Here is a 20041-nt window from a genome sequence, read left to right on the forward strand (position 1 = left end):
TCGAAATAGCGAGTGGATTTTCTATTATTTTCATCATCGCGTTTGCTTTTAATTCTTTGTCGTATTTTTAGAAGCGCAAGAAAGGAAAGAGACTGGATTATCTCTCGGATTTTGGAGAGTGAGCGTGTTCCGCGCCAATGGACACGCGCGTTCGTGCGCGGCCGCCGCTTAGCGTCGCGCCAGTTCGATCGCCGAGCGGCGGAATCACATGAAAAGGGTAGGAGACGGTGGTGAGCGTACCGGCGAGCGCGGCCGCGAAGAAGCGAGCGACAGTTCGGCGATTGCGGCCCGGCACGTAAGTCGTGCACGTGTGTCCGTCGCGTGAGACGCTCCTTGCCACGTGGTGATACGCGAGCGTGCGCGCGCGCGCGCGCGGGCTTTTCCTCTCTCTGTCTCCCTGTATAAATATTCTCTGTCCTTTTTCCGTCTCCGCTTATCTTTCTCAGCTTCCGCTTTCCCTCCGCCTTGCCCACATACATATGTCACCGCGTCGCACGCACTCGCGGTAATGCTCACGCGGCACGCCGCGGCAACCGTCGTCGCCCGAACGCTCCGAGCCGTCGCGTGGAAACGTGCGTGACGCTCGCGTGCGCGCGCGCGTGTGCTCCGATTTTCGGGGAGGACTTTTCAACGCGACGCGCCGGACAAAGCCGAAGATGCCGGACAAAGTAGCCCCGGCGGAGAAGCAAATCCTGCGGCCCGCCGCCGCCGCGGGATCCAACGGCGACGACGCGGGCGTCAAGCTGAAGAAGGAGCTGGGCCTGTGGGACGGCGTGGCGATCATCGTCGGCATCATCGTCGGCGCCGGTATCTTCGTGTCGCCCAAGGGCGTGCTTAGGAACAGCGGCAGCGTCGGCCAGGCTCTCTTCGTCTGGATCTTCTCCGGGATCCTGTCGCTCATCGGAGCTCTATGTTACGCCGAGCTCGGTAAGTGATGAAATATTTTGGAACGGTTGCTCCTCTTTCCACGAGCTTTTGAAATTCAAATTGACGCGATGAACACAGAAGGGGGAAAGCAGGATCGGAACTGGTTGCACTCCGATGCCTAACGTATAAGAATAGATCCTAAAAGGTAGTCATCTTTCTACAAAAATAAATATGTAAAACACTAATGTGGAAAAAATATATTATGTTTAATTATTTTTAATTATCGTAAAGAAAGATATATACGCGGTATAACAATTAATTTGCAACGTTTGTCGTTGCATCATGAATAGGTAAATGAAATTTTGTAACAATTATCATGTCATCAATATATTATTAATGCCATTAGAATGTAAATTTAGAACGGTAGCTATATGTAAAAATTTAATAACTTTTTAGAGATATGTGTATTTCTCTTTTACATCACACAAGTTTGTATATTATTATATCATTTTGGTATCTTTTACTTACATTTCTTCTTTATATATGTACACATTAGAAAAAAATGGAATAGTTTTAAATACGAGGCAAAGTAACATTTTTATTCATATCCAATTTCAAATAAAAAGCATAGTATACATGAATAAAAAGTGCTATTATTTTTCTGAAAAATAACAATTTTTACATGAAAATTGTCTAAAGCTGTTAAAAATTACTGCATTTAAAATTTTTTACTCTTCTATGTATATAAAGTGTAATCCTTTCTGATTTCGATCCGTTTCTAAAAATCGAAATTTTTAATTTCAAAGAGGTAAGCATACGTGCCTTTTAGTTACATACCTACTTTGGCTATTTTATATTCTGTTTGTTTGGTATATTGTTTCTTTGTCCTGCAGTGAACGATACTATTAGTATAGCAATGGTACTGTTTGTATACGCACGTGGCACGAGCGTCAGCACGGCCATATGCTGATGCTTACATTCGTGCGATATCTCTATGACCATAATTCACTGACAATGACTTAAGAAAGGGTAAAAGGGAGTGCAAATTTCATAACTGCTTTTAAACAAGAGAAGGAAAATAAAGAAGGCAATCGTCTTCAATAAAATCCGAACATTCTTGAAACCGTAAATATTTTATTTTACAATTTACAGCCTGAAATTTTATGATAAAAAATAAAAAAGGAGAAAAAGTTCTAATCATTTTCGAATATTTTTGACGCGTGATATATTCTTCCAATCACTACAAATTATATTAAAAAATTAATGTAAATTAATAATTTTGATATTTTTGTATTTTGCCGAAAAATTCTCCCGCGACAACGAAGGACATCTAAATGAAAATTAAGAGAAGCGTGGCATTTACTTTGTTTATTTATTTTATCGATAATTCTTAATCTGAAGACCATAGATTCCCAGCGCAAAATTTCCTTCCAAAGAGAACCAAAGCTTACCGAAATCCATTGTTGAGCGAATTGAGAATTTGTAACGAGTTCGTTGTCAGTCGCACAATTTTTCCACATCTAGTTTTATCTGCTAATAAAAAATAATTAGTAATCGTAATTTAAATTGCTTACTTCTTACGCGTCAAGTTATCGAACTTAATTATACGTATGTTAGTTATCGTTTCATTTTCTGCAATCTTCTCAAGGACACATATTGTATTTACATTTTTAAAAGTACGTAAATTTGTATCTCTCGATCAGCAGGTCATCTACTCATCATTCTGCGGGACTGAACTTACTGAATATCCGCAATCTTGCGCTAACAACGATACAAAGCTTTAAAGTTCACTTTACATGATCTATAATTTGCGACAGAATTCGAGACAGAATTCTATTTATAATTTTGTATATCAAATTGTAGAATATAATTATAGATGAGAAAAAATACTCATATCGTCAATATCGAGTATAGGAAGTCGATTTTAGCATTGAGTATTTTTAGTATTGATATTTTATCTTCGATATTACTCACTCTTTGCCCGATTGAAGGCGTTCTTAAGGCGTCAAGACTAAACTATTTTTGTGATTCTTGATAAAACGTCACACAAGCTTACGATCAAAAAAAAAGAAAAGCAAAAAAGAGGGAAGTGTAGAAAATAGAAAAACGGAAAGACTAGACCGACCGTAAAATTCGGGCCGCGATTCCGCTGATGAACGAGAGACCGCGAGAACCGCAGAATGAACGAGCGATACGATAAGGCGCGTTCGCTGTATCCTGTATCTCATCGCAGGGTTGATTTGCGAGGAAACAAAATCGTTTCGCGTGCACGCTCCGCATTCAGAATCGACGAATGCAACAGCGCAGCGTAACACATGTGTACATGATTTGACCCCTGACCTGATGGCAATTAAGTAATGTTACGCGCGTTATCGCATGACGAGATATAGTGAGTAATATTTTTCGTCCGAGTGATCCCTGACACGTCGAGAGACCTTCCGCGATTTTCAAGACGAAAATTTAATTTGGCATCTTTCCATTTATCGGAACTTATTACTGAAATTCTATATAAAAATATTCGATAGATAAATAATACTGTATAATCAATCAAATAAGACAGAATAACGTAAAACATGATTGCATCTTTATGTTTTTTTTCAAGTTTATCTTTTTTTAAATCTTCTTTCTTTGTCAACTTATTTCTAGTTATTTCTAGTAGAAACTAATTTGTTTTTATGTTAATTTATTTTTTTCTGAATTTCTCTGGCGAAAATAAAAATTGTAATTGTAAATCAAATGTAAGTGAAGAATGACAGAAATGTAAGGAAAACGCTCTAAGGAACAATGGAATGTAAAAAAAGTGTTAAAACGCTTCGTAAACGTTTTATATGCTTCTTTTACGTTTCGTTGTCCCAATCTACATTCTTTAGAACGTTTGCGTACTCTTATTCTGTCACTTTTTCCTTATATTTGATTTACGCTTGTTTTTGTTTTTACGTTTTATTTTCGTTAGAGTATTTATAAGTTAGAGTATTTATTCGTTAGAGTTATTATAAGTTATTATAATTTTATATATTTTTTTATACCTTTCTTTCATATTTTTATTATCTGCTTCCCAGTGAGAAATGGTTTTCAATTCGATGTCGAAATCATTGTATCGTCAATTTGACATCGATTCGACTTATTCCATTTAATTGCTTTTTTTTTAAGTGAGATGTAATTACGTCGATCTAAATGATTTCTGTATCACCAGATTCTCTATTATTTTATTTTATTTGTAAAAGAAGTTGTCTGCTAAATTCGTAAAAAGAATAGATGACATTGTTCTTGCATCAACATACAGGTACGATGATCCCCAAATCCGGGGGCGATTATGCGTACATCAGCGATGCCTTCGGACCTTTGCCGGCGTTTCTTTATCTTTGGGTGGCTTTGTTCGTCCTAGTACCAACGGGGAACGCGATCACAGCTCTTACGTTCGCACAGTACATACTGCAACCTGTATGGCCCGGATGCGAACCGCCGTATGCAGCGGTGCGACTACTCGCTGCCGTGATCACATGTAAGATAAATAAATATATATATTTTTTCTTTTTATAGTAAAATTTGAAAGTATATGGTGTGTGGCCTAATAAAATATATCGAATAACTTTTAAAAGCTTTTAGTTGATTATGTCTTCTAATACGATTGCTTGTACTAAGTTTCCATCAGCTTTTCTCTCTATTTATTGTTAGCTGATCAATATTTCTCTCAGGAATTGCAGACGTCACATCAATTGTTATAAATATCGCGTGTATACAGAGTGTCCAGAAATTCGCCCGTACTACTTCTTGAGATAATTAATTCGGGACCAAGAAAGAAGGAAAAAAAGTTATATAATCATAGATTCGGAAATGAGTTGTTCTCGAGTTATAGACTTTTATGTTAACACTTTTATGTTAAAATAATTGTAAATAAATCGTAATAAAATTCGTAATAATAATCATAATAAATTATGTTTAATATGATTATGACAATAAAAAATAAATTACGATTTTGTTTAAGTTATAGCTATTTTCATGTTAAATAATCGTAATTTATTTGTTATAATCATAATAATTATAATTTATTATTAACTATTATTATAATTTATTACGATTTATTTATGATTATTTTAACATAAAAGTGGCTATAACTCGGAAACAACTCATTTCCGGACTACCTACGTTTTCCTTCTTTTTGAATACCGAAGCACCTCAAGAAGTAGTGTGGGCGAATTTCCGGACATTCCGAATTTCCCTGTATATATATGTACGTATAAATGTTTGTCGCAGTTTATCGTACCGGCCAAAAGTATCTTGACGCACGTGTGCAGTGAAATGTGCAACGATCGCGCGAAAGATTCCCGCAAAAACACGATGCAAATGTACGCATCGCAACTTTTAAATATAGCCCGGAGAAACGTTATTCACTCTCTCATCGGATCGGATTGTTTTCACGCACGCGTTTGTTGCACAGAAATACACAGTGAGCGCGACGACAGTATAATTTCACCATTCTGTCACGTCCACAGGTCTGTTGACCGTCATTAATTGCTACAATGTCAAATGGGCGACCAGAGTGCAGGATATATTCACCGGCACCAAGATCTTCGCCCTGGTAATCATTATGGTGGCCGGTTTCTGGTGGCTCTGCATGGGCCACACGGAAAACTTCCAGTATCCGATGGCTGGCACGAACACCCAGCCCGGTTACATCGCTCTGGCAATTTATTCCGGACTGTTCTCCTATTCGGGCTGGAACTATCTCAACTTCGTGACGGAGGAACTCCAAGATCCCTACAAGTAATTGTCGTAAATACAATTGGGATTAAACTCTCCAATTTTGCGTCCCTATCGCGATTCTTTTAATTTCTAATAAGAGAAGAGGATAACACCTGACCGAACGGTCAAATATATTATATCGAGCATTTGCTTATTGATAGACCATACTCCATAGTGCGTTGTGCTCAATTAATTTATACAAAATCAATATTTATATTTGCTTAATATTTGTTAATGTAATTGTAATTCAATTAATTATTATTCAAACCATATGATAGAACTTGCAAATTTAATAAATAATAAATAAAGTTTTACACAAATTAAGATAGTTTTTAAAGAGCATGTTACTGCACGCCATTTGCTGCACCAACTCGTATAGTATTCGCCGCTTCTTTTATTTATTATTTATTATTATTAATTCTTAGAACTTTATCTTATATTTTATTAGAAATATTAATACAAAATAAGTATTTGTTTTTTTTCACTTTACCTGGACTTGAGACTATTCAGTTGGAATTATTTGAGCGAACAGCAGCAAATGATTGATTTCTTAGCTGAACAAAATTGCATATAATGATATACATATAGCGTACTACAAATTCAGAAAAGTCATACATATTGCAAAAAAAATAGAAGAATTATTTTCGTAAATATATACACCTCTAATATAAGCCCTCTAATATAAGCTGAAGTAGTAGTAATTTTTCTTAATATTTGTTTTTTCATATTAGAGGAGCGTGTTTATATTTACGAAGACAATTCTTCTATTCTTGTCAGAGTGTAGTAATCTCTCATCGTATTTCTGCGGTGTGCGCTGTTTACAATTTACGCAGATATACGGGACGTACAGTTTAATGCCGATTTCGGGAATGGCTTTAATTAGGAGTTTTCATGACAAGATATATATACTCTCGATAGGGTTCGCCATTGCCTTCCGAGAGGTAGCGATCGAATAAAAATCCGATGTTTCTGGTCGGATATTGAATTTGGATCTTTGGCACAGAAGGCAGACGCACATCTCTCTGCGCCACGATCGCTACGCGAAGACAATAAGCATAACAGAGACTTGTAGAAACTTTCATAATGATTATTGTTTCTTCCATTCTCACAGGAATCTTCCGAAGGCGATTTGTATATCACTGCCGCTGGTAACAGTGATTTATGTTTTCGCGAACGTCGCCTACTTCGTCGTACTCACGCAGGATGAAATACTCGCATCGAATGCCGTCGCTGTTGTAAGTACACTTTTACAATCGTTAACAACGATTGTAGATACGTGGAGTATCGATCCACGATTGGTTCGCTGCCAAGCGATTGCACTCGCACGAATATTTTAGCGTCAAAAGAGAGCAATATGTAGACTCTTTAATGTATAAAGATAATAAATCTTGAAGAGTAAATTTTAGGAAAGATGAGAAATTCAAAAACTTCAATTCACGCAATTTGCTTGTATTAAATTGATCATATTGGTATTATATGTTGAGCAATAAATTGAAGTGAATGCAGCGTGCGCGATCGCTTACACATGCGTTACTGCTTTTCGAAGCAAGAATTTTTACTCGGTACAAATTAATAAATTGTACGGTATATATCGCGAGAAGTGAAATGCATCGATCTAATGCAACCTATCTCATACAGAAAAAAAATTACGCAATCTTGCAGTTATTTTACGCTATGCTGTTCCACTTTTGCTATAGCCTAATATTAAATCGGAATTTCCTTTCTAGACCTTTGGCGATAAACTGTTGGGCGTTATGTCATGGATCATGCCATTTTTCGTGGCATGCTCGACTTTCGGAGCATTGAACGGGGCGATCTTCGCGTCGTCAAGGTTGTTCTTCGTCGGTGCCCGAAACGGACACCTCCCCACTGCCATTGCCCTCATTAATGTCCGCAACTTGACGCCAATGCCATCCCTCATTTTCCTCGTAAGTATATCACACTCTCATAAAATGCAAAAAGAAAAAAAATTGACTAAAATAGAATTTATTATATAGAATTAACTATATAGATTAATTAATTTATTAATTTAATTACAGAATAATTATAATGCTCTGAAAATTGAAAAGTTCAGATTAATTAATTTTATTATTATAATAGAATCAATTAATTTATACTCCTCAATTTTCAGAGCTTTTGATCAGAATATTAAGACAATTGAAAATAAAAAAATTTTTTTTTTTTGAGATATTTCACACAACAAATATCTTTTGATATTATTGCGAACGGAACTTGAATAAAGTAAATAAATATCGCTGACACTTGTTGAATTTTACGGCAATTGATTGCAAGTCGTTCACCTTGAAATATGCCATACATCTCAGTGGTAATTAAATATATTTATTTTTTATATTATTTCGATCATTACCGATAACTTTTTAAGTTATCGCGGTAATGATTTTAGTATCATATAGAACGGCGTGTATGATGTTTGTGCAGTGACTTTCGTCTGGCGATAACGAAAATGGGATGTGACAATGATTCATATGTTATATATGATAAACACCTCATTAATTGGCGTATCGGAATTGATACAATGATATTGAATTTGTTATTATAAAATTTGTTTGTTTAAATTAATTCAAAATAATCGATATTTGTGCGTTTGTATGATATGACATTAAATCCAAACATTTCGAAAGCGTATTACGAAAAAATTGGTTATATAATTGTTAATTGTTTTACGTAAATTTTTGGCCGCATTTCTTCGGAAATTGTTTAAACTTTCTTTGATAAGAATATTTAAAGAACACAATAATGCCTGTTGTATTATCTCAGATATTTCGCCTGAGCGGAAATACCACATCTAATGTAAATACTTAAAGAAGGCAATCAGTTTTTTGCGCCTTTTACTACTATCGAAGTAATCTGCGTTTCGCGTGCGATAATTCGGCCCGTTCAATTGCCGGGAATAGAATTAATTGACGTGTATAAATCGGACCCCGCGAAATCACATTAAAGCCGGAGTCTTAATGAAATAAACGAAGCCAGCCGGATCAGAGCAGCGACATACGTAGCGGCACATTACTATATGTATAGCTCGACATTTTGATTTGCGGCTCGTTAATTGAGAGCGATAAATTGATCCTTTCATGTCGCTCTCTGGCCCCGTGTCTCTTTGATCGGTAACGGAAGTCTGCTCGCAATCTCTGTTCCTTTCTGCGAACGAAATAAAATATTAAAGGGATCGGCCGCGCTCAAAATCACTTCACATATTTTTAATACAAACGTGTCAATTACTCGTTTTAATAGAGATATATATAATTAATTATGTGGCATGTGTCTAACAGAGATTATAAATAACTTCTTAATTTTTCGGCGATAGCTTTTGAAATAGAAGAAATTCAGATAATTTACTAGAGATCTTCGTAGATCGAAAATTTTCCTCGCTAACAAAAATAAAATAATAAAATTTACCTTATTTTAAAAAAATAGATTCTATTTTTTTTTTCTTTGAATGGAATATCAATTTTAGATCCCGATGGCAAAATTATCAGGAACCAAGTGTTAAAGCGTTTTAATTGTCGCAATTCGCGGTCAGTTCTAAAAGCGCCGATATGCACGCGGGGCAATTTTTCTATTCTTGTAGTCGGACTCCAATTCCGAGCGTTAAACTATAATTTCCGTTTCTGTGCATTATCACCCTGGTACTCCTCATCATAGAGGATGTCTACGTACTAATAAATTATGTCAGCTTCGTTGAGGCTCTATTTACCACACTCTCCGTGTCTGGTCTGTTGTGGCTACGTTACAAAAAGCCCAATCTCCATCGTCCGATAAAGGTACGTGCGATTTTGCGACGTGTGATTTTTAAAAAATATCCTTGAAAAGATCCATCTTTCAGCTTTTCTATTTGATTGCAAGTGAAGTCTCATTTCGCATATTTTATCTTCCAGGTTTCCATAATTTTGCCAATCATCTTCTTCATAATCTGCGCATTCTTGGTCACCTTCCCGTTTTACGTCTCACCATGGGAAGTAGGCGTAGGTATCATCATAATTCTGTCTGGCATTCCCGTGTACTGTATATTCATCGATTGGAAAACGAAGCCCGCCTGGCTCATCAATGCATCCCGTAAGTTATATTGTAAGCTTTATGGAAGCTTGTTAAAACGTGCTGCACGTAGTCATTCAATGTTTGTACTGTTATTACATATTTTATGTATTATATATCTATATGCTGCATACTATACGTATATTTATATGTCATTATGATATTTTCTGTGCAGATAATTTTAATTTGATGTGCGCGAAGCTATTCATGTGCGTGGAAGAAGACAAGACGGAATGAGTGCCCGAGACTAGTACTAATCATTGAAAAATTCCAAACTGTGACCCGAATTTAAGAGTGCATTCCGCACGCGTCGTACTTTTTCTTAGGTAGGTAGAATACCTAATATATAGTTGCGAATACAGATATAATGTCCATCATTGTCATCTATTGAACAACCGCATGATTGCATAAGTATTAATGGTAATGCGCGAGCAAACACGGTACTGTCGTCGATAGATTCATAATTTTTATATTCTATATATACATATATAGATATACTTGCGGAAGTAATTTTTATACACACATATATATATATATATACATATATATATATTTGTGATTATTTATTGTTTAATAAGTGCCTGTACGCCATTGCTGTAATCTATTAGCACGTAAATTGTATTCGAGTGCCAATTTTTGACACTGCCCGGCGTACTCGAAATGTATGCTTCAAAAAGATATTTAAGATAAATATTTTTTGATTATGTAATCCGTACATATGTTTATGCCGCATTTTCATTGGCCACGTTGGATTATACAGGCATAATATAAAATAAGAGTTTTTACATTAAGGCATAATATAAAGAGAATCTAGCAAAATTATTAAATAACGTCAGCAGAACCGATATATAATTTCGAGTTGAATTTTTTAAGGACTTTAGGTCAATTGTAGCGTTTAATTTATTTGCATTTATTTAAGGACTGTCATTATTGCACATATCTAATCATTCAAATTCAGTGAAATGATGACTACTGATTTCGAGTCTCGAATTGTAAATATAATGGAATAATGTAAAGCTTGTACACATTGCACGTAAATATAGTCTCGTAATTGAAAGAGATATATTTACAAGAGATATATAAAGGATTCTGCTTTAATTATTAATTGTATGTACAACATTATATAATTTTGACAATCATTGATTAATTAGTTAATTTAAATTTCTTTCCCTAAGAAATTTGAGGTTTCAAGCGAAAAAAAGAGAACCTAAAAGAAAGTAGATTCTTTCGTACTTTCAATTATTTAAGAAATATATGTAGTAGAGCTTCTGTTTTAAATTAAATATCATGAATGAAACGATTTTAAAAAGGTCATGAAGGAAAGCGTTAAAAGAAAAACGGAATGTTTAGCTGTCTGAAGAATTTTATCGCCTCTCGAAACGTATGTACGAATGATAATCATATTTTCAAATATGGATTGTGAATGCTAATCTAGTATCGTTGCCTAAATGATATTTGTATTCTAATCAGATGCTCAAGTATCGATAGGGAATTATTTGGAACAAATTGCATTCGAGAATGATCGATTATGTGCCTTATACGTGAGCAAGATTATATATTCTGTAAGGTAAAATAGGATATTGTTTAAAATGCATAATGATTAAGTTGTATGTACACGGAAAAAAAATGATGTATTAACAGCATTAGCCAACAGCAGTAATTTCGAAAATATTCTTGTTCATACAATAACAGTATTAAATAACATTTAATTTTAATTTTAAACAAATAGCAGTTAAAAAACATTTTATTAGTACAAGAACATATTTGCTTTACTGTGTTGATATTGTCATTGAATTAACAAGATTTTCAATTAGATCGGCTAATACTGGTAAAACAACATAAATGTTTTTCTGTATATTAAAGGCAAATTGTGAATAAGAACAGATACGTATGTATATTTTAAAGGAATTTAGAGACAAATAACAAATCTTTGAATAGCAACTTTATTCCAACAGATTTGATAAAACGGCGTTGTAAATCGCTTTTAAGTATAACTTGCAATTAGTTTATAAGCTGTTAACGGAGATAGGAAAGATTAGCACACATCTCGTGCTGTACACATTTTTTTGTTCGTACATTCCTAAATTTCTAGAACGTAGAATGTGTTGTGTGGTGGAAAAAAGACACAGTATACATATGCCTGCCGTCAAACTACTGTTACTACGGCAAATAGGCCAAAAGTACTGTTAATATGCGCCGAAATAGCAACGGTTTCTCATGTTTAATTCCATCATTTGTAAATACTTTATTTATATTTAATTTTTAATCCTTCATCGCCAATCCTTACTTTTGAAAATCTTGTACAGACATTACTTTTCTCGGCGCCATATTAAAGTCAACCATTTGGAACAATTAATTGGGTCTCTTATTAATCTAGATACGCTTCGTGATACGTTCATTCATGATGAGCTGTAGCGTCTACAGTCGCGCGAACCTTCGCGATAAAATGTCAATTTGAAGTTTTGCTTAGTTTTGCAAAGTGACGTTAATACTTTGAACTTGTATTTATTTTTGGCACATATACAAGTACATGTATCCAACATAACGACTGTATGTACAAACACTCCTGCGAATAGTCGATCGAGAAACGTATAAAAAATCGTTTATACATAATAGATAGTTGTGTCTTAAAAAAGAAATAAACTATCGTAGAAGCTCATAATCAAGAGTTTTGTTTCCGCGGAAGAATTTGGACGCAAATATTCTTTTTAAAATATTAACATAAAGTAAAACTTTATAAAGCATAGAAATAAGTCGTATTTGATTACATATTTTCGTTGTTCATATTTACATGTTCCATCGATTTTTCGATTATTTAACAGTAACAGTTCAGTACGCGTTATTGAGCAATCTCTTTTCTTCATTTACTTATTGAAATTAATAAAACAAAATATTCTGTTATGAGCTTCCGATATTTAACGGATAAATCCTGCAAACTTTTGCCGATTCGAAAAACACGAATAACATTGCAACGATTCCATAGTTATCTTAGTAATTAATTTGGCGTAATAATATAGATGTAAAGACTTGTAAGAAAATTTCGAGATCTTTAAAAAGCGTCCCTTTGACATGCAGTAAGTTTTTTAAAAATTAATCAGTCTTTGGCATAAACACAATCAAAATTAGTACTTTTGTACCCAATATTTGTTTTTTCTCGCACTATAAAAGGAACGAGTTAAGTGAAAAATGAGAAATTTTTGTTTAAAGATCTTGAAACTTTCTTTTTCTTTAAATTCCTACGTATTTTTTTTACAAAAATTGAAAAATGACTAAAAAAATCGCCACACGGCCTGTTCACCTGACAAGCTCGGTGCTCTTCCTGATTCTGCTTGTGCACTCTTCTTGCTGCAATTAGGCAACAGAATTTTGGTAAACACTTTGGTTTTCCTAACGCAACAAAGAAATCATCATCGGCGCCTCGTCGGGAAAATCGGAAAAAATCACGTCGGTTCGTGCGCCTCTTCTCAAGCAGGAAACGCAGATCTCTTCCGGCTTTCTACGATGAAATATTCTGCAATTCAGCCTTCAGCGAGCGGCGGTGTCACCCAGCCGTATTTCTCATGCGTCCTCACCAGATTCTTGAACGTCTCCTCGGCCAATTGTCGATTGTACTCTTTGTTTGGCTTTGGCACCCTCGCCACTTGTGCCTGTTGAGATAAAAACTTGACATAAATCTGAGAAATCAGTAAGTATGAACACATTAGTGACCAATTTTTTTGTAAATTTTATGTCTTTACTTTCTTTAATCACGAACGATAATATAAAATTGAATTTCTTAAATTTGATAAAAAGAAGACACATTTCTCGTGTTTTTTAGCTTGTAAAATGTGATTGTCATATCTATGATACTGTATTACAATAATATGACATATGTTATATGATATCATATATATCATACGATCACATCATCATATCATGGTCATATAATGTATTTTCATAATACATTCTGAAGGAATTAATTACTTGGCGCAGATCAAAACTACACTCACCTGTCCCTTTACAACGCTGGCCGCGAACTGCATGATCATCGACTCTACGCTGTACGCACAGCACCATCCTCTCGGCGTGAGGAGTTCCATGCAAATAGCACCGCCGTGCATCACGAAGCCCTGATCGATCCTCGGCGAGATTACCCTCATAAAGGGCGGCGCAAACGGGAATTCCTTCGGAAAGATCACGTGCAGCAATATGTGAGGTATCTTCAGCTCGCGCATGTCGGCCGCCAGCTTGCTGTCCGGGTCGATTTTGTGCAATCGAACGAACCACTCGAAAACATTATCATTGACGAGCTCCACGGTGAAGGCAGAGTCGCCGCGCTGTGCTCTTTGGATCCTGTTGAACTCCTTCATTAGTCGACGCAGACCGATGTCCTTGTCGCAGGCGACTTTGCACTCGTTGTTGTCCTGCACAAGTAAAGCCTGATTTGAAATTCTCAGGTTATCTCAAGATATACAAAGTCTGATTACAAAATTAAATATAGAAGCTATTCTATCACGCTTATTCATCGAAAAAAAGCCAGTGATTACATCTCCTCCTTGTGATCTTTTCGTTATTCGAGAACTCCACGCACCTTTGGCGACTTTTTCGCCTTGAAGAAACAACTCCGATCGGCATGATGAGTGGAGTCTGGATTTTCCAGTATCGGTCCATCCACTGGAGTGACGGCATCTGGACGGTGGTGGCGATTTAGGAGTCTCCTCGATGGCGAATTGGTCGAACTGCTGGCTCCCTCCGGTTCGGCTATTTTATCGGAAGACCGGAAGAGTTTCCGGATGGCGGCCACCACTTTCTCCTTGGATTTCGTGGACATGGTGAAAGTACCGTGCCGCTACTTTACGAGGTCTCGCTACTCTGCGTTCAAAATATTTTTATTTGTGAGAGACATTTCCAAGACTACATCAGGATGAAATTATAATGGTCTAATTATTGATTTTCTTAGATAATTCAAGGAAAAGGAATTTAAAAAATTCATATACTGCAAAAAAAAAATCAAATCGTAGAAAAAATTATCAATAAAAATGTAAAAGTGCATTTGAGTTACAATCAATGCAAAAAATTTAGTTTTTTTAGAATAACTGATTGGATTGATTGAGTTTATTAATGAGATATACAAAATAACTCTCATAGTGATTGTTTCAATTCGACATTAGTTATATCAATTCTGGAATTCGTCTCAATTAATTCAAATCAAATACAGAAGCTGCCATAACATTGTCATTCAGAATATACATATTTTCAGAAAGTGATATACTTTGCCTAAATATATTACATCTTAAAGATATCTTGCGAACTTTCGATGACAAATTATCCTATTAGATTTTTAATTTTTCGAAATAGGAAGGTGTTTTTGAAAAGTGTTCATAAAATGTCTTTGAGTTTTCAAGTGTTTATAAAATATTAAATTATCTCTGGCTGATTTTTCGGCAACTGATCGAGAAATTTCTATCTACTGATTAACTCTTATTAATTAATCTTCCTTAAGTTATCAAATTATCTATTTTCACCAGAAAACCCGTCGACGACGTCAGAATTCATTTTTAAGTCGTGCGAGGGTGTGGAGTATCGGTCTTCCTACAGAATGGCTACTCGAAACAAGCCGGGTACTATTTATTTACCGACTTATTAATCTATTATCAGACTCACCCATTCTATCAGCGGTTCTGCATCGCTTACGGCTGACAGATTGTCAACGTGCGGCTGTTGTGTACTACACGAGTACACGCGAAAACGATGAAGATGCAATCGCCGAACATGGCGCAGTCTCCACCCTCGTTGAACCACCAATCGACGTCAGCCACGGGAACGAGTGAAGGGATAGACGTCAACCGATGCCGGCGCTACCGTCGTGAATGGCAGTCAGCTCCTTTTTATCGATCCAATTTGCATGACCGATAGCGCGCGGCCGATAGCGCGGACTGCGCACAAACGGCAAACGCTATTTTTTTTCTCCGAAAATTTCTTTCGCATTTGATAAATTTTATCGGGATTTAACGATATTTATGAATATTTTCTGACGTTTATATTAAAATTTCAAGATCCAATTGTTTTTCGGTAAATGATGACTGTTCTTCAAATTTATGCCGAAAGAACATCTGCAAATTCGTCGAAAAATACATTATTAAAATTGAATGCAATGGGAACGGAAGACCATAACGTAACGAGAGAAATAAAGGCAAAATCTATGGTCAATTTATACGCGCAAGATGTAGGTCTTATTTACCGGATAGGTTTGTTTTTCTTTTTCGTTTATTTTTACGTATTCGCCCACGGCCTTACAATATACGTGTTCAGGTATCTATTGGTAAATACAAACACCAGGATATGTTTAGCCACGTATGCGAACACGAGCAGGCACGACAGGTATTGGATCCACACCCATTTCAATTCCTCCCAGAAGCCCGGCTGATAGTAAATAAAATTCTCCACGTAGAACAATTCGCCGATGACGACCACCGCTTCGTCGCTGGAGAAGCCTGTTCTCCACGTTACTCGCTCGTTCGTAATTCTGGCAGAGACTGTAAAGCAAACATGCCGTTTATTGAGAATTTCTCTACGTGTTTACGTCAAATTATTTGAAAAAATTTTTTCGACAATTTATAAGTGCACGTACACTTTCGGTTAAAACTGCGCAACAGCAGTTCGGGTAAAGAGTAATCGGACAGCTCTATACTGTGATTGTACGTCTCGTAGAGACCCTTGCTGCGCAAAAGTCCTTTCTGTCGTAGCTCCAGATCGCCGAAGAATCGTATCTCTTGAACCTCGTGGTTTAATATTTGATCAAACACACCGATAGATTCTATCGCCACTTGGATAAGATGCTACAAAATAAAGAAAAAATTCATTTTTTTTTTTTTTTCGAAGAGCAAACTTGTGAACGGCGCGAATTTACCTTTAATTGAAAATTGAAGAACAGCAAAAGTCGTAGAGATTTCACTGGTTTATCCGTGTAAAATTGCGCTTCAAATCTTAGGGAATCCTTTTGCCCATCGTTGTTTAGATCGTTCTCTTGTACCTAAATAAAAAAGTGTAAATGTATAAAAATATTTATATAAATAAATATTAATACTAGTAATATTTGAATAAATAGGAATTATATAAAGTTGCATATACAAGCATCTTTGTATTAGAAACAGAAAACAAGTTGGAATCAGAGTTTAACATTAATTATAAGACGTGACAAGAGACCGAATAAAAAATATTGATAATAAGTAATTCGCTAAAAATCAAATTTTCGTATATTTATGGCATCGTTAACTTTCTTGTTCTAGTAATAAAGAAACAACCTTGATTAGTGTACACTGGTCTTCGATATCGTTCTCCTTGTATGTTGTGAAAGTAGAACACACGATGGGCTCCTCAAAGGAATCAACCTCCGCGAGTAATAAATATTTGTATATGAAGTGCACATCAGGCGTTTCCGCGTGCATCCGATTTTTCATCCAGATACCTGAAATTTAAAAATATTAAATATAAAGTAAACGTAATAAAAACGTAAATCACACACACGTGTATCGAAAGTCTGTAATACTTGTGAAAATTGGGTCGATTCCTACCTCCCGCATTGTAGATTATAAAAAGTGGCGTGATTAAGGATAACACAATGAACAGGAAAACAACAATTGATGCGCAGGAATGTATTCTACTCTTGTACTTGTAAGTGACGGAGCTTGAAAATATCTCGATCGCTGCCATTGTGATATTACGGTCGTCGCCGCGGCAACGTCCACAGGTGCGAAAACGTATAGACACAGGTGGACGCAGCTGTCGTTGCATATGGGAATATATCCTCATCTGTGCGTTTTCCCTTCCAGAGAAGGACATGGCTTGGGACAAAAGTATTCCGTTGTAAAATATCTCTTTGTACTTTTAAATCGATCGCATTTTAACATTGTATCATTATTATAATTAAGGTTATGATTGTTATTATTGAGGATGATAAAAGTGTTTTAGCTAATAAAATTAGAGTTTGAAAGAATTTACGAAATTTACAAAGTTAGAGGGATTATTGAAGTACTTGAAATTATTAGATGTCAAAAAAAAAATATATATATATATAATATTTCTAATAGTAATAAATTAAAAGAAAACGAATTATAACTTTTACTGCGAAAGTATCTACGCATCTTTTTGAAAAGTTTAATTGTGAATCACACCTCGGAATGTTCGAGAGTCGCGTTCGCACGCTGGCGTTTAATGGTGATTCGCCACCTGACCGCTGTGTTCTTTCCCAAGTCGCGATTTTTCACATTTTCCGTTGACTCTGAAGACTCATCCTCGACAGATTCTTCGATATACGACAACGATTTGCCATCCACTCCAAGATCGTCGATAATCGCATCCTTCGGTTTTGCGAGATCGAAGGTGCCCCTTCGCACTCGAAACGGTGATACTATGTATTTCTGGTTTCGTCCAGGGAGAAATTTATCCCGCTCTTTCCCGGAGGACGCGTCTCGCGCTGCCTCGTCTTTCTGCGCGTGCGACTTTCTTTCGTTTTCAAATCCAAAGAGAGGATTAGAAGATCCACGATGAATAGGACCGTCCCGAGTTGAAACATCGTCCTGGACAGTCGCGGAGGACGTTGTCCTGGAGGAAACATCGGTTCTCGTACTGGACGTCGCTTCAGAGATATTCTCCGCGAACAATCGTCTGCTCCGTGAAACATTCAAAGGATTCTTGCACGGATATTCGGATTCCTTCCAATTTAAGTACTTGAATTTACTCGGAATCCCCTCTCGCCAGACCGAAGACTTTGCTCGACAACCCAGACTGAAAATATAATATTAATAAATATTCAAATATGTCTTAAATAAGTCAATTATTTTGGAGTTATTTTTTTCGTTACCAAAATTATCATCAATTAGAACTATATTTGCAATAATTAATCTAAATTATTTTCAATCTTATCGCAATGAATTACATGGTTCATTAACAAGCTGAATATATGATTCTTTTATATAAATGTAACTGTGCAAATTAAGTTCAAATCAAACATCAATGTCTTGGTAAAAAAAATTCTCATAACATTTTGAATTTTAATTAAGATGTATTAAAAAATATCTTAAACTTCTTTTAAGTTATATGTTATTTAATATGTTATTGTATGATTTTATAATTTTATAAGTTTTCTTTTACTTTCAAAATTATAGAAATTATAGAATAAAAAAATTTTTTCAAACTCTCAAAATTTACATATATAAAGAATTTTAGAAAAGATGTAAATTTAATTTTCTCAGTACTTCTTAAGTGTTCCAGTTCGTATAAAAAAAAAATCGTCTAAAAAATTTTCTAAAAAGTTATAAAATTTCAAATTTATCGTCCGAACTTTTCTAAAATTTTACAGAAATTCTAAAAAAATTTATATAGAGGTTATTTTTCTAAGAAAAATCTTGGGACAAGTGTTACGTTAGGAGTGTTATTTTACATGCTACGAAACATTATGCTATTAATCCTGCAACAGGATTACTGATTTAAAAGATTATGGATTGTCAAACAAAACAATAATCCCTCCGACATATTCAAAATATTCAAAATACAATTATCTCCATGAGTGAACTTGCCTTTCGCCGACCGAGTCTCGACGTTCATCTCCGAAACGTAGGGCCTCGTTCGTCGTAATTCTCGTCGATGCTTCTCGCGTGGCGTTCGCGACACTAGCACGAGCGTTCCCGTCGAGCGCGGACGAGGACGTCGATCGCGAGGCGTTATCCGCGAGATCGGCCGGGATCGCGAAGAGCGCGAGCGGCACGCGTCTCACGACGAGCTTCTCGACAACGTAGTCGCACTCGTCGGGATCGCACTCGACGGTCCCTTCCGCCGCGTACGGCTGGCTCTTTAGACAACAGAACAGCGCCTTCAGCCGTCTCGCCGCTCCGCCCGATTTGCCACGGCGAACCCTCCGTTCTTCCTCCTCCTCGTTGTCGACGGTGCTGGAGTCCGGCGCGGAGTCATCGGACATTTTCAAACCTTTTGAAATACGTGCGCGTTACGAGCTTCCGCGGAAAGCGCCAAGTTTATTCGGGAGTGGCTTCACATATTGCCTCGTGCGCGCGAACGCCAAAAAATTTGGCAACGAGCCGCGATTCGCCTCTATTTTATTTATCGATACGTCACATTCCATTCTCGGATTTCTCGGCATCTGCGAGTCGTCGCTCCTCCGTTGATGCCTCGATTGAATTGCCTCGATCGTTTTTTGCGATAGAAGAACTTAAGAAGAGTTTCGTCAGAGAGAAGCTTCTCTCTGGTTTCTTCGTTGAACTGGCGCGAAAACGGCGGCGCGGAGAGAGATAGCAGCGACCGCAGCGAGAGACAGACGCAGCAATGGGAAACATCTGGACCAATAAAATCCTCGGAAAAAATTCCGTGCGAACGTAATCGCGTA

General features: G+C 36.3%; 3 protein-coding genes across 7 annotated transcripts; 1 reads left to right on the forward strand and 2 right to left on the reverse strand.

Annotated features, from left to right (window-relative positions):
- The first annotated feature begins 233 nt into the window (after positions 1 to 233).
- LOC105455603 (large neutral amino acids transporter small subunit 2) lies at positions 234 to 11894 on the forward strand. The gene is made up of 8 exons (XM_011699042.1): positions 234 to 927; positions 4151 to 4369; positions 5361 to 5631; positions 6722 to 6845; positions 7338 to 7538; positions 9243 to 9392; positions 9507 to 9684; positions 9839 to 11894. Exons 1-8 carry the CDS (start codon positions 657 to 659, stop codon positions 9898 to 9900), a joined length of 1476 nt encoding a protein of 491 aa, XP_011697344.1. The 5' UTR covers positions 234 to 656; the 3' UTR covers positions 9901 to 11894.
- On the reverse strand, positions 11593 to 15744 carry LOC105455602 (ubiquitin-conjugating enzyme E2Q-like protein 1). Of its 3 annotated transcripts, none has more exons than XM_011699040.1 (4): positions 15307 to 15744; positions 14234 to 14509; positions 13653 to 14081; positions 11593 to 13310 (listed from the first exon to the last, which is right to left on the reverse strand). In XM_011699040.1, the coding sequence occupies exons 2-4, from the start codon at positions 14471 to 14473 to the stop codon at positions 13182 to 13184; spliced, it is 798 nt and encodes a 265-aa protein (XP_011697342.1). In that variant the 5' UTR covers positions 14474 to 14509; positions 15307 to 15744; the 3' UTR covers positions 11593 to 13181. The 3 variants fall into 3 exon arrangements, with proteins under 3 accessions (XP_011697342.1, XP_011697341.1, XP_011697343.1); XM_011699039.1 differs by having other exon boundaries at positions 14234 to 14514; XM_011699041.1 differs by having other exon boundaries at positions 13653 to 14066; positions 14234 to 14514; positions 15307 to 15539.
- Positions 15745 to 15891: 147 nt separating this feature from the next.
- On the reverse strand, positions 15892 to 19817 carry LOC105455604 (transmembrane protein 231-like). Of its 3 annotated transcripts, XM_011699044.1 has the most exons (6): positions 17817 to 17901; positions 17217 to 17486; positions 16947 to 17110; positions 16553 to 16675; positions 16274 to 16481; positions 15892 to 16178 (listed from the first exon to the last, which is right to left on the reverse strand). In XM_011699044.1, exons 2-6 carry the CDS (start codon positions 17482 to 17484, stop codon positions 15916 to 15918), a joined length of 1026 nt encoding a protein of 341 aa, XP_011697346.1. In that variant the 5' UTR covers positions 17485 to 17486; positions 17817 to 17901; the 3' UTR covers positions 15892 to 15915. The 3 variants fall into 3 exon arrangements, with proteins under 3 accessions (XP_011697346.1, XP_011697347.1, XP_011697345.1); XM_011699045.1 differs by lacking the exon at positions 17817 to 17901 and having other exon boundaries at positions 17217 to 17692; XM_011699043.1 differs by lacking the exons at positions 15892 to 16178; positions 16274 to 16481; positions 16553 to 16675; positions 16947 to 17110 and adding an exon at positions 19221 to 19817 and having other exon boundaries at positions 17356 to 17486; positions 17817 to 18429.
- Between the last annotated feature and the right edge of the window lie 224 nt (positions 19818 to 20041).

This window comes from Wasmannia auropunctata, unplaced genomic scaffold (assembly GCF_000956235.1).
Source record: "Wasmannia auropunctata unplaced genomic scaffold, wasmannia.A_1.0 LD335888.1, whole genome shotgun sequence".
In the NCBI taxonomy this organism is placed as follows: Eukaryota; Metazoa; Arthropoda; class Insecta; order Hymenoptera; family Formicidae; genus Wasmannia; species Wasmannia auropunctata.